Below are 15182 nucleotides of genomic sequence, written 5' to 3' on the forward strand. Positions count from 1 at the left end.
CATATGGGGATGATTGTGGACATGCTCGTAACAATATTGCACTTGTTATTTGAAAAACTGAAGAAATTCACACCTCAGCAATATAACTAATGATGATTATAGTTGGTATTGATCATTATCACTAAACAGATGGATCATCTTATATGTAAAATGTCAGAAAATGGTGAAAACAAATGCACATTCAGTTTACATACATGAAAGTATGACAAACACAGCCATCAAAACAGTTAATAATATGAAAGTATTCATTGATTCATATAAATCAATGAATTGACCAATCATTTCAGCTTTATCACATCCATACACCTGGCCAAACAGGGTGTATCTGTCATATAGTCACTTACACAGTAAAGGTACAATATTGTTGGCCATATACCAGCGTTAGAAATGTGAGAGATTGAGTGGTGGTGGAGTTGGTGTGGGTTCAGACAGTGTTCGAAAACCTTGCGGGCAATTTGTTTGAAGCATGCTGACCCCCTACGCTATGTCAAGATAGGTTTGAAAGTCTCTGAACAGCAGCTGTAACGTGATAAGGCAGGCAAGCAAAGCAAAGGGAGCAAACAAGAAAATGCTGTGTGGGTTACTGAGCTGATGCACAGGACACGGGCTTTTCTTTTACACCAGCGCCTCAGACAGAAGATGACCTCTTTATCAGGGGTTCATGAGGTTGATTATGGTCATTGTCTGCATAGTGTTGTGATACATTATAGTCAAGCTGCCATGAGGGTCATTCTGTGATCGAACTGGATTGACTCGGTGCCACTGAGGGCTCTGCACAGTCGCACAATGTGCAGCTGACTGAGGAAATGTGAGAGAGGACTGTTGTGACACAAAGCCTGCGGGCGTCAGTCTTATGAGGAGCATGCTGTCTGACACACACAGACACACACACACACACACACACACACACACACACACACAGGTCCAGACTGGGACCAGAGATAACATCGCTGCAGCTTATTCATTGGATGAGCCATTCGGGAAAGAGACAAGACAGCCTGCCACAAAGAGAGAGGGAGAGAAAAAAAAGAGAGAATGTAAGACAGAGACAAAGACAGAAGAATGGCTGAGGGAAGAAACAGAGAAACAACAGATACAGAGGTAGAAAGACAGAGATATTACTTGAGGAGAGGAGGGAGGAACAGATTCAGACAAAAAGAGAAAAGGAGGGAAAAAAACACAATGGGAAAACAGACTGCATGTCTCCGAGACATGACAAGTAAGTTTAAGTGAGCACAGTGAAAGAAATCAATCATTACTGTGTTAACTACTGAGCGTCTAAAGGCCAGAGTTTGTGATCACACTGACAGAACATGTGGTCATGATGCAGACTCCCAGGAGCCTGCGAGGAGCACGGGGGGGTGGGTCATCTCTCCAATCCTATTCCATCACCCACAAATGGACAGGCTGAGTGGAAATGGGGCATGACAATAAATGCCATCAGCAGATCACTCTGGCTCCAGGGCCACTGCAGAGGTCACGCCTGCCTCAGGAAGGGTGTAAACCGGGGGTCAAGGGTCACAGGGATAACCAACAGTCTCACCGTCCAGGCACCGCGCAGCATATGGACGTGTCCATCAGCGTCTCTTAGATGAGACGACCCCTGTTCCAGATACAACGGGACGTTTCTATCGTCATCATCGCAGTAATGTGAGACTGGGGGTTGACTCTAAACAGGAAGGGGGCTTTTACACTTTTGCACAGTGTTCACTAATGAGGTGAATCCAGGTGAAAGTCATTATCTCTCGCTGATCCTGATTCCAATCTATTCCAGTCTCAAGGCGGGAGGTTCAGATAGAGGATGTTCGGAGGCTCTGATGGCATAGCTTTTATTTGTTAGCAGGATGCTACAGTAGTGAGAGGAAGATTATTGGCATAGTTCTGACCATATAATGTGCATTTAAATGTAGTTGTGTGACTCATGCTCATATTATTCTCTGGAAAAACATCCAGCTTTTTGTTTCCTCCTTTAGATCGTTTCTCCACATGCCAAATGTTCATTTGAAAGAACAGCAACACATTTGAAGACAACATTAAAAACAAAGGTGAATGGTCAGACCAGGATAGAGAGAGTGGGAGTAAATTTCATGAAATCATCTCAGGACGGACTGACTCATTGCCTCTGATCAAATCAGTCTCTCGCAGCTATGACTATGTTGCCTTTTAAAAGCTTTACTAAAAAACTGAAAATGACACAGAGACAATCATAATGCAATAAGTCTGCAGCAGGCACGCAGCTGCTGGGCAATTATCCTGAGACACTGTACTTATCCCGGGCCTAGTTTTTTTTTTTTTTTTTGCAGAACTCACAGAAAGAAACTGATGTCTGCCATTGAACTGCAGACAAAAACCTGCAACTAAACCGAACAAAGCTTTTTCAAGATCATTCCTAATTTACACCTATGAGAGGAGGCAGCGACTGGTGGAGCCGCGAGGATGCAGCGCTCGGTGTTAAGCTGGATTTATACCCACACAAGCGGTTTTACGAAAACCCTGTTGCAGACACTTATTATCGCACACGTTTTGATTGATGGCTCAGCGTCAGATTTCCAGCTGTTGATTGCACCATCACGACATCAGGCAGATGTTCATGGTTAGGCTGTTTCGTCTCATATGTACCTGCCTGTAAATGTTTACGATCTCTCATCCACTTTGTGCGTTACAACAACCATGGAAAGGTTCTCTCAGGTCTCAGTAACTACAGTATATAGATGGTCACATGATTAGTTTATATGGAACTATTTGGCTATCTGCACTTGCTAAAACTATTGTGTGGCTCATCTGCAATACAGTAGGTTTGTATAGTTAGTTAGTTAGTTTAAGTTTATTTCAGACATGTTAAAAGAAATAAAATAATTAATACAGTAGCCTAATGGACAGACATAACAAATAAATACTTTGCAAAGATAACACATGAACAAAAAAAATGAAAATAAAGATAATTTGGTTTTTGAAAAGGAGTGGGAAGAAGTAAAACTTATTTACTCCCACCCCTTATTCATAAATTAGCTATCAAGCTTCCTTGTCATTATAATCTATACAATAAGTTAATTCACGAGTTTATCTACAGTAACTGAATTTATTCTAATATATTATCACTAATCTTTATCTCTCTAATATATAAGTATATACATATATAGATTTATTCTAACATATTATTACTAATATTTATCTCTCTAATATATAGTCATATACATATAAAGACATATACAAAGACAAACTGAAGGTAACACCAACAGAGCAACAAATAAACTAAGTCAGTAAATACCCAAATAAATAATAAGAAGCACATTGTGGTGGTCAAACACCCTCATTCCTGTACATATTGGAAATGATTTCTTTGTACTTCTCTTTGAACTGGATTATGTTTGGACATTCAAACTGTTCCATAGTTTAATTCCACAGATAGGAACACACAAGCTCCTTCTTGTTGTGCGTGTGTTCTGGATTTCGAAATTAAATTTTCCCCTTAAGTTATAACCCCCTTCCCTTTCAATGAATCATTTTTGAATGTTTCCAGGCAGTGAATTGTTTGTTGCTTTAAATATTACTTGTGCTGTCTGTAGATCAACAAGATCTTTGAATTTCAGTAGTTTTGACTGTAAGAAAAATGGATTTGTGTGATCCCTATATCCTGCCCTCCCTGTGAATATTGTATATCTCGTGATCATTCGGTATCACTAAGCCTTCTCCAAAAGATATGCAGTACGACAACAGCTCTCTTTCTGTAGGAGGGACAGCAGATTTTTGTCTCGGGGCTACTACACCTAGGTATGCAGCAAACACACTGTGGAATGACATTATACCTTTGCTTACCCTGTGGCGGCCTCAAACACATAACAGGTGCTGAGTGGAATTGATTTTCTGAAGAAATGTTTCTGCAGAGCACAGTAATGCTCACATGGACTACAATGGCATACAGAGAGAAACCCGATGCTTCTCTCTGACAGTGATTGTATAAGGAAGGTTTTGCAACTCTACACAAAAATGCCCCCCGGTTTGCAGTCATGTCTTGTGCTTTTTGTGAATATCCGTGTTGAAAGGGGGACATGTCATAGCAACCCTAGACAGACGGCGGGATATTTTAATATATGATTAAACCTTTTATCTGTGCCAGAAGGACTGAGGTGGATGATACTCTCAACAAGCTGCAAGGGTGGAGCAGTGGTTTGAGAAAATGTCCTTTAAATGAAGCATCACAAATCTGAGCAAGCCACTGATCCCTTTACCGCTCCGTCGCTGAGAACCATCTCTGTGCTGGTAAATACAATTTAGCGAATGCACACACGGTAATGTGAATGCAGTGCAGTGCTGAACGACATAAAAAAAAAACGGACCAGCAAACACTGACTCAGAGGCTGCAGTTACTCAGCAGCAGTATTTCCCTAGACATGGTTGAAAATGTTAAGCTCATGGCAAATAAAGCCTTAGTCAAATACTCTCATGTGCAAATAGTGGATTCATTATGGCTTATTGAGAGTTGACCGGGTGGGGAAATTCTCCAGTGCATGGCTAAATGACTTGGACTTTTCAAAGTCACGGTTTCTAAAGGGGCCAGGAAGGGGAGATTTGGTGATTGAAATCATTAGAATGGAGTTTCAGAGGAGGGAGGGGCGCTGACAGAATAGGTGTGATTGAAAGGCTAAATTGAAAGGATTTTCATAACTGCATGAAGAGAGCTGGACCTGAGGGTGAAAGCCTTCGGAGCGGATCGCTATTAGATGTCTTGGTGCAGTTGAAACAGTAAATGGTATTAAGAGAGGCAATTTTGTGATAACACATGAAGGTTTCCAGTCCACCCTCCTGCTTTTTCATTGCTGTAGTTTTATTTAGCAGCTCCATCTCTCTTTCTCTCTCTCTCTCTCTTTCCCTCTCCAGCCCTCCATGTCCTCTCTCTTTCTTTTCTTCTCTGGTCACACAAATGGAAACACACACATGAGGACTGCGACTGCATTGCGGTCAGGAAAATGAAGACCATACGGGTGCCATGAATTGTTCCACTGTCCCCCTCCCACTGCTTTTGTTGTTGGGCCATGGGAACCTGACAAACAATGGGAAAGATGGAAGGGACGGGGGCCATGTGGAGGAGGGCAGGAAACAGAGAACAGGAAAGCATGTCCTCAAGGAGACAGAAAAGAAGGGAAACAAGTCGACTGTGGTCAAGTTGTAGAAATAGTGGTATGAAGACTTGGAGGGCGGCCATGCAGCTGAAGGTTAGAGTGAACTGAAAAAACTGTCTGTGGCAGATGAAAGGCTTTTAATAATATCCCTCAAAAAACACAAACGCACTGACAGACACACACACGCACTTTCAGATGCTGTGACCTCGCTTCCGATCCAGTTGGTAATTGCGTTTAGGTACGAGCACTCGCCAAACCTATACAGAGCATCCAGCGGCTGTGATCAGTTGGCCTCCTTTTGTGACTGTAGTTAATGTGATGGCTGAATGATTAGTCGCGTCCTGTAATACGCATCTCCACCTCGGCGACCCCCTCGTCCCCTCAACGCTCTTCGTTTTCATTAGTCGCCGCGGCTCCGCTCCGCTCCGCTCCGCTCAGCTCAGCTCTGTCCTGCTCTTTGCCTCATTAGCATTCACAGAGCCGTGATGGATATATGGGCTAATCAATGCCCGCTCTCCTCAGCTGTCACCCACCATCGCACCATATGCACGGCCACTCAACCTTAAAGGTGGCCAGTTGTCTGGCCCTTATGTCACTGCGTGCCCCTTGTCACAATATTGAGTCAAGCCTGGGAGCATCCACCGTGGATTCTGTGCCAAAATCTGTCTTGCTTACAGTCTGCGTACATCTACTTCTAGATCTAGTCTTGCGTGTATTTTCATTCTGTGAACATTTTCCAGTGAAATGGAAGATTTATGTGTGGTTTCCTGCCAACTTTTAACTTCTTTACTTTTGGTGGTTTTTATATGAAAAACAATACTTCACTGTGTATAAGATGTTTGCATGCACTAGGGCGCAGCGGTTTCCAAAAAAATGTCATGTAATGACTGTGGAGGACAAGTATGTTGTATAAGAAATGACCCAACCTCCATGTTTCTGGTTTGTGTCTGACAGTCTGGTCTTCAGGGACAGATGAAACCTTGTCAGATCGGCAGATTGGGAATGAAGGTTGAGCTGAGTGCTCCGTGCCTCCTGTGTCATCATCCATATGTTGAGGTTTGCTGGGTGAATTTGGAGGGCACAGATTGCCCGGGCCACATATGGACACACTTTTTTTTAAAGACTGGATGGTCATTACCGCATAAACATAGCAATCATCTGCTTACAAGGCTTCCCGATCTGCGGTCGAGGTTCAGGGATATGTACACGCACACTTCCTCTCAGCATGAATTAAAGCATCACCTGAAATGAATCTCAGAATCAATTCCACATGTAAAATACTCGCAGGAGAGACCATGTTGATGAGTATGTTGCTCATACAAAGTCTGGCAGCTTTACAGCGGAGCCAACCCGGGCCGGCTTGAGCCAAGTGACATCTTAGAAGTCTGGGTTTTTTTCTTTTGTTTTCTTTGGCTCTCAGAGGATGAGAGTACAGCCCAGCATTTAAGATGCAAACCCAGCCATGAGAAAGGGAGGCACTTTTCATTAAGAGCACATAGGCTCAGGTTGCATATACTGTTTGTGGAAGCTGTAAGCTGAGTTGTTTATATCCATTGCAGGTTCTGAAAGGGAGTTTCACCAGCAGGGAGGATATTGCTCTTATTGACTTTTTTCACTTTTCATGGGTTAAATATATATCCTCATCAGCTGTGACACTCTGGGAAGACACTAAAATAAGAAGCAGAGTGAGGTCATATGAACATGTGGTACTTTGGGTAAATCAGTCCAGGTATTATGTTACATGTCAGAGACCACACAGGGGGAGTCAGCTTCAGTCTTAAGGGGTTTACTGAGGTTTTTGGAAACGATGTGGTCCTTAAACTGATCCTCTTCAATAAGACCTCATTTACACTTAGTCACTTCACGCTTCTCGGGCAGGACAGGATGTCCTCTTGATTTCCGATAGCAAAGTGCAAAAAGCAACCATGAAGCATTTGAGGGGAATTGAAATCTGATTGTCGTGTTGTAGCTAAATGCTGAAGTGCAGAGACGGAACGGCTCCGTCTGTGACGACGGCAGCGGACGTGACACTGAAAATTTGAAAAAATTAGCCATTGTTCCCTTTGTCCTGTTAAAATCTGACAGGAAAAGCAGTTTCACACATATCATGGAACAGATACTGCAGTGAGCTTTTACATATCGGATCCTAGATCAATCCAATCACTGAATACTCTGAGCATGTCTGACAAACTGTGAGGACCAGACGATGAACTTGTTGTTATCAGTACCTCAACAATATGATGCATCCATTTGTTTCCCCATGTAAATAGTTATCTATTAGTTCACTGTTGCAATTAAACTGCCAAACTGCAATGGTTGTTTTCACAGTTTACAGAAAAGCTTGAATGAATTCATTTTGAGTCGGACTGCGGCTGAGATGGGGTCTAACACTGCACAACATGGACTGTTGCATGTTGGGTGCGTGTTCCTGTTCTGCCCCAATCAATGACAGCGTATTGATCAAACAAGTGATCTACAAATTTAATGAGAGCAACCGACTAAAGAGCGAGTGTGTTTGCCTGCAAGCGTACACTCGTGTTATACAAAGAGGTGTGCCTGTTGTTCAGTCTGCCATCGTTCATTCAAATTGGGTGGACAAAATAATAGAAACACCTGTCCACAAATCTGTGTGCAGTTCAACAGCACAGCGACCTCCAGGCTCTGAAATGATCACATTGTGATACGGCAGCAACTGATGTACTGGAGTTCATTGGTCTTAGCTGGTTGTTCCTGACAACCTGAAAATGGAGTGTACATGTGTCTTTGTTTGTGTGCCTAGGTGAGGGAGAGTGTGTGTGTGTGTGTGTGTGTGTGTGTGTGTGTTTGTGTGTTTGTGTGTATGTGCAACTTGTGTGTCATTTCCTACAAGCAGGCTCATTATAAAACCAATTAAACCCGCCTTACTCTCATTATGGAGCTGTGGGGCTTAAGGGGAGATTGAGGACCTGTTGTACTCCCTGGGGGAGTGGGTCTGCCTGGGCAGCCCTGTTTAAAATGATAAAACATGAAATCAAACACCGCAGATGGATCATGATGGGTCTCAGTTCATCCCTGTTCCCCTGTCCCTGGGTCAGCCTCATCCTAACCGCGAGAAAAAAAAAAGCACAGGAAAACACATACACACACACACACACAGTAACGACACTACTCTGGACTATTGTTTGGGAGATTTTTATACAGGCTTTCACCACAGAAATGCTCACCCGTTCTGGTTTCTATTAGAGCTATTTATGAAATGAGGAGTGTGGGAAAAATTAAGATGTACGTCTCCATTACTGTGTGGGACTGTGGTGGCAATAGGATAAGCAGGGGGAGGAGGAGGAAGAGGATTGGGGCAAGAGAAAGGAAACAGACAATGAGTGAGTGAGAAAGAGGCTCAGCTCCGAGATAATCTGTCTATGAAATAATTATTTAAAGGATAGGACTGTGCACGGCGATGAGGTAATGACGGTCTGACCGGTCAGAGACACACACACATCCTCATGCCACTACTGTGGTCGTTATTGTGGTGTTTTTTTGTATGTGGAAGATGACACCCCACCCTCCTTGTAACCCCACAGTATTTACCCACACACACGTTTGCATAGATTTTTCCCCCCTCCCCTTTTCGTTCTTGGCTGGCGGAGCTGACGGTTGGAGGGGGGCACAGCTGCCTGAAAGGTGGAGGCATGATTGATTGACGAAGTTTTGGTGCCCACGGGATCCAATCATGTAATCAGTTTGTATTGATTGACTGTCCCCATTGAGAGACTGAGGCTCTGCCACCGTGTGTGGAAGCTGGACCTGGCACTCATTCAAAATGGTCTGCAGTCAGATTTGATTTGGGTGGCGAGGTCGCCTAAGTCCACGTGTCAGGATGCATGTAACAATGACGGCTTGAATCGCACTGCAGACATTTCGCAAAACTCCCACGACTCTCTGCTCCAATCCCTCATTATCTTGCATTTATTTTAATTATTATGATTGAGAAATTAATTCAGCTCTACTGTAATTGCATCACATAGTTAATGATCCAATCTCTGTGGAATTTAAATAAGGCTTCAACCTGGGTTTGCATAACTAATATGGATTTTTTTTTTCTCTGGCTATCATGGTTTATTCAGACATTTGCTCTCATTTCACTCTTCTGACTTAAATTTCAAGTGTCAAGTTATCATTGCTGCATGATGCAATTCACGTCACGCCTGCACCAATGGTGAAAGATGGAATATATGATTGCAATTACTAGATTTTTTTTTGTGAAAAAACTGGAGGAGCACTGCTCAGTTTTTGTGTTGCAAACAAAAACACTTGGTAATGCAAAGTAAACCAGACAAATTAGGAGGTTTGTCTCTGTGGTAAAAGAGTAGAGTAGAAGAAAGTTAAAACACATTCATTATGTAGAGAGTACTACAAATGGATAGTTTATATTGGCAATAATAGGGGCTTTTTCAGCTTACTCGCCACTTTACATCTTTACAAGCGTTTTCACGTCTCCACAACGCTGCCTTTCGACAGCTCCAACATCAGTAAGCCACTTACAACAAAGACAGACCTGCTTATTTGTTTGCTTCACTGCAGCAGCACATCTTGTTTGTAGGCAGAGGTGGGAGAAGAGAATTAAAAAAAAACACACTACACCTAGTGGGCATCTGTTCTCCATGCTTGCATTTAATGAGCTCCCAAAGACGGCAGCCTGAGAGTCACTCCAAAGTCAAATTAAGGCTGAGCTCATCGAACATCTATCAGAACTTAACAGCGCCATGGCGGTAACCTCAGGGGTGGATTTGGGTCAGACTGGCGCAGACCAGCTGGATTACTGAACAGGCAGCGGATCACTTTCTCTTTCCCCTTCTCAGTCTCACCTTTATAATGAAATGACTGTTTCTCAGCGGCACTAATGAAGACGCTTCAGGAACGACTCGCTGCACAACACTACGAGTCAAAAATGTGCCGGATGCATAATATGTATTAAATGAAAAGAAGTCAACGTATCCGCACTCTTGTCTCCATTGCAAAAACACACACCAACTTATTGTGTAAGCTCCCAGTCACACACACACCTCCATCAGAGCATACTAATGCAGCCATGTAATAAATATTAACAAATGTACTATCAGCCTCAGGACTTTGTACTAAACTAAGCTATTCATGGATTTTGTGGTGGACACACAGAGATTAAACTGGTGTTGATTTTCTCATTTACAGTATTTCCTGGTTAAACACTCAGCATGTAGTTTTGCTTACCGTACTGTGTGTTGCTTTTTTGCATCTATTTTTCAGGTCAAATCTAACTATATGAATTCTGTTTCATGTATAACTTAAGCCGTTTCAGTCATTAAAGCAGAAGTAAGCGGAATATTTGTGTTAATATAAGTCTTAAATAGTTATATCTTCCGACGGCAATCACTTACATAGAGTGTTTGGTCCGAAACACGGGTCTGTCAGTCACTCTGCTCTGCTGTAAGCCGAGGAGAAAACTTCTTGTATACTTCCTTGTATCCTACAACCTTTATCCAATGAGGAGAGAGAACGGCATGAAGGGCTGTGTGTGCAGCCAAGGGATGCGCGTGAATGTGGTGACGTAGGGACGAGGACCAATAGATCCATGACGAGGGCGGGGGCTGCTAACTCCATCGGCTGACAAGACGTTGGCCAAAATGACCGGATCGCTTACTTCTGCTTTAATTGTCAAAATAAATATTGCCAATATAGAACAAAATGTAAATGGCTTGTACAACAAGACGTTTAATAATACTGGAAATTCTGATGACATATAACTATTTGAAGCAGGGAAATTTGAGATCAAAGTAAAAAGGGTGATCAACTGAGTATAATGATTTTGTTCACATTTGGAAAACCATTGCTCATGGAGCTGATGCAAAAGGACGCACGAGGTGCTCTAGTAGCAGGGGACAGATATCCCGACATGGGCACAGAAACCGTTCAGTCACTTTGACCCACAGCGCGACATTCACCATCTCTGGTCTCTGTATTTGTCTGTGTCTCTGCAGATCAGGGTGGACGGCCCTCTGGAGGGAGGAGTGCTGTACGAGACAGTGACTGTGATGAAGGACAGCAGCAGCATCCTCCGGGACATGGCCTTCTCCCTGGACAGGAACTCTCTCTATGTCATGTCTGACAATCAGGTGAGGAAACGCCCTCATTCCGCTGCTGCTGTCAGGAGAGAACGCTAAGCAGTGGGGGTGATGTAGCGAGCAGCGAGGCCGTCCTTCAGCTGGAGGCCCGCGGGTTCAAGCCCCTGTGACAGTCAGTGTTCGCCATGCTGACATGTCCTTGAGTGAGATACTGTACATGTGGCATCTAGTTTGAGTTAAAAGTTTTAACCGGACATGAAAAGGCACACTGAGGAATATTTTTGCCATCAGGTCAAAAGATACTAATAAAAAACACACAGTACATTAGCGTTGAGGTTAAAAAATAATAAGTGGCTCTTGTTGTTAATAAGGATGAGTTTGGATCAAATTTATTAGGATGGTGCAAAAAGAAATGATTGGCTTAGACCAGCACAGAAAAGAACATTACTGTGAATTATGTGAAGATCGGGAATTAGCAGCAAAATCGATTTAAATCAAAAACATTAAGTTATCATGAAGGCTAAACTAATGCTATTTATTTGGAATCCTACCACATGATTATGACTTATCTTCAAATGTGGCAACTCGCTAACGTTCACAAACTGACTGTCTACAGTGGGGATTGTTAAATATGCAGGCTGCGCGTAAAAGGGATGGACCACTGTTCTAATTACTTACCCATGCGAATCGACTTACAGTGCGTGCATCTTTTGTACGCGACACACACATCCCATAGAACCCCCCACCCCCACCCCCCTCCCCTGTGTGGCTGTACCCCCCCCCCCCTTCCTCCTCATCTGCTCCTCTCTTGGCCCAGCATCACAGAGGAGAGCAGTTGTTGTTGTTGTTGGACGATATTCTCTGCACTCATTGGAGATAAGAGTGAACAGTGGTAATCACTTTCAACTCCCATCAAGTGATTATTTTGGCGCAGCTGCATGGCACTGTGAAATGGGATTAGGTTTCAGTGTGGCCAAAAGAAGAAGAAAAAAAAACCCCTATCACTGCTCTCAGTTGTCTTCTGACTGCTGGAATGTGTTGAGCCAGAGTCACAGGACAGAGAGGCAAAGGGCAGTAGAACAATTGCAGCGGTGTCATTTACTTCACAGTGTCTCCAGAACTCCTTTCTGGGAGATTGAAGAGAAAAACCTATAAATGCACCAAGTTTGAGAGAACAAGGGACGTCATCTGAGGAAGAGAGGAAGAATAGAGACGCTATTGTGTTGGGTACTGTCTTATAAAACAAATCAAGGCAGCGCTTCCTTCTGTGTGATAGACTGGAAGAGACAGGGCATCACTTATTGATGAGCTCTGGTCGTTCAAGGAGAGACACATGCTTCCTTCAAGGAGATAGCCAGCTACTCTCTTCACGCCGCCTCCGGTGACACATAATAACCGAGCAAAAAACCAAACCCAGCCTGGCCGGGGCATTTTCTCTCAATATTAGAACAGTTCTGGCTTTGTAGCCCCGAGGAGCCCGGAGCAGAGTAAAGCCTTCCTCTTTCTGTCTCCCTCTCCATCTTTGCTCAGCTTTCCCCTCAGACTTCCCTGCAGCTCGGGTGAGGGATCCCCCGGGGAGAGGGCTACGCTCGCAGATTTCCCACATTTCCAGTAGATCCCAGAGATGAGAGATTTTCAGATTCCTGGGAGCCAAACAATACAGGAATGATGTGGAATGAGGAGCTAGGCACAGACAGATTTGGCTGAGATCAGCCGACCCTTGTGGAATAACAATGAGCCTCTCTGTCTCCTGCCGAGTGAAACATGCAGGGTTAGCATGATGATGAAGAGTGAGGAGAGAGAAGGGGGAATCAGTGTGTATGCATGAGGATACATGCCTTTTTTTGTGTGTGTGCGTATCCGTGTCCAACAAAACATCATTTGGGAGCCATTATTGATATGAAAAAAGAAGTCTTCACAGCAGTTAATCTTTTTTTTCTCACTGTGTGCCTTTAGTTTGATCATTTCTAAGAATAGCAATGCTCAGTAACCAAACACACAGTAACCTCACTGAATGTCACTTGTCTGTCTGTGAAATGATGGCTAAGGCTTTAAACCTTAGAGAAGGAGGGGGAAACTGCTGCAGGGGTTTTCCACGGTAATCTCTCAAAGTGCCACTCTATAAAATGTAAAAATCATTTCTACCCAGGTCTGTCTGCCTGCATCTCACCTCCCTCACCTGTATGCCAGTTTACTGTACAGCAGTAACCTTCTTTTCTTTGTGTGATCCACCCCCACGGCTCCATCAAATGAGCTGAAGCTGCCCATTCAACAGCACCACCCATCATGATTCAGTACTAAGTGGGCAAAGAGAGCAAAGCCTGGGGGGCCTGAAGCCCCAGATTTACTCTGTATCGTTTGACCAACACAATATAATTAATCACTTAAGCCACTGAAGTACAATAGTCAATCAATTCCTAGTCCTCTTTTCTCCACCATATGGCCTTGTAGACGACCCCGTGTCTAGTTTTAAGACCTAATAAGTTTACAAAGTAATATTGAGCCCATTTTATGCCAAATATCAAGTAATGTACAGTATGAAATGTGGAAGGAAAATGGACATGAAAGTCATTTGTCAGCACATTTCTCCAACTATTTCAACTTCTAGTTTTACAAGCTCTCAAACAGAGCAGTGTGGGTCGGGTGTTCCAGCAGACTCAGCTTGTTGTATTTGGCAGGTTATTGATTAATCTGGAAATAATACTAAAGGTTCACCTCAGAACTATTTGAAATCTGATTTGTTAGTTGATTTAATATTTAAAAAAATCATATTTCTTAGCTGAGCTAGCCTCCAGTATTTCACTACAAATCTCAGCAAGTGCAAAAGTACCTCACAATATACGCCTCATTTGAAATTGCTGCTGTCACCTATAGTACATTATTATATACAACAGCAACTGAACTGAACATGTCAGTTAAATGTGTTTTCCTAAATTGAATTACATGAGACTGTGGGTGTGTGAGATCATGACAGTCAGGCGTTTTTTATGGCTACTTACTCTGGTGACTATATGAATTGCTTCATTCATCCAAACAACAAACAAAAATACACTATGTGGTTTCGTTGCCACCACAATATTATTGGCAGTTTAGAAGTGTATGAACATAGTTCCTAGGAGACCGGGTTTCAACACGTGCACCGTAGGAAAGTGTCAGAAATGTTGACTGTAATTGTATGTTATGCACTTAGTGGTGCTACTTGTATTCTAGGGGAGACTGTTTAAAAAATCACATAGCTACCAGTTTTCTTCTATTTATTCCTTTTATTTTTTATTTTTTCGCAACTTCAAGTCATAGCAGAATAATAGTCTACACAATGTGGTTTCATTACTGAGATGAAGCAGCAGTGTTTGGTCAATAAAGATGGCAGCTATCAGACATTTAGGGTTTAGTTTTCAGTCTTTAATGAGTAGTTATTAAAATGTTAAATTCATTAAATAAATGTTTCACATCAAAACAAAGATGGGTGACGTAACAGTCTGGTATTAAATCCTCATGTCCTTATGAGAATAAAATCCTGGGTATATGATACATCCAGCCACCATGTGCTTGAGTCATGTGATGGCTTTTCCAGAGCCAGGCTGAGTATATAGGATGACAGCATTGCAGGAGTCTAAAAGCCTGTATGCCCATTTGACAGCATTCGTGAAGTTCAAGTAAATCCGGATGAAAGTGTTAAAGTGATAGCCAACTGGTGAGACGATAAGGTCGAGCATTAGCGTTAGGGCCATCCCAGATGTTGTGAAAAGATAAAGATTTTGTAATTCCTAAAGCTGGAAAAGTGGACCTGATTATCATCATCATCATCATCTAGCCCTGCCATGATGCAACCACGTGGCGCCTGATACAAATCAGAAAAACACTCAAAAACGTGCCAGTCTGAGATTTTCGCCTCTCAGCAGCGCAGAAATTCCACTGATTTCTCTTTGTTTGCTTTAAATGATCAGTTTTATTCTGAAGAAATTATCTCAGAGAAGACAAGGCA

The 15182-nt window shown here is 42.9% G+C and overlaps 1 protein-coding gene across 2 annotated transcripts in view; it reads left to right on the plus strand.

Annotated features, from left to right (window-relative positions):
• LOC146988126 (plexin-A2-like) overlaps window positions 1-15182 on the plus strand; it is an 81931-nt gene that overhangs the window by 18456 nt on the left and 48293 nt on the right. For both annotated transcript variants that reach the window (XM_085777768.1, XM_085777769.1), the window contains one exon: window positions 11114-11248. In XM_085777768.1, coding sequence (XP_085633894.1) covers window positions 11114-11248 — 135 coding nt within the window. The remainder of the gene's footprint in view (window positions 1-11113; window positions 11249-15182) is intronic.

The sequence above is a fragment of the Trachurus japonicus genome, chromosome 5 (genome assembly GCF_045865225.1).
Source record: "Trachurus japonicus isolate A0001 chromosome 5, Traja_1.0".
Lineage (NCBI taxonomy): Eukaryota > Metazoa > Chordata > Actinopteri > Carangiformes > Carangidae > Trachurus > Trachurus japonicus.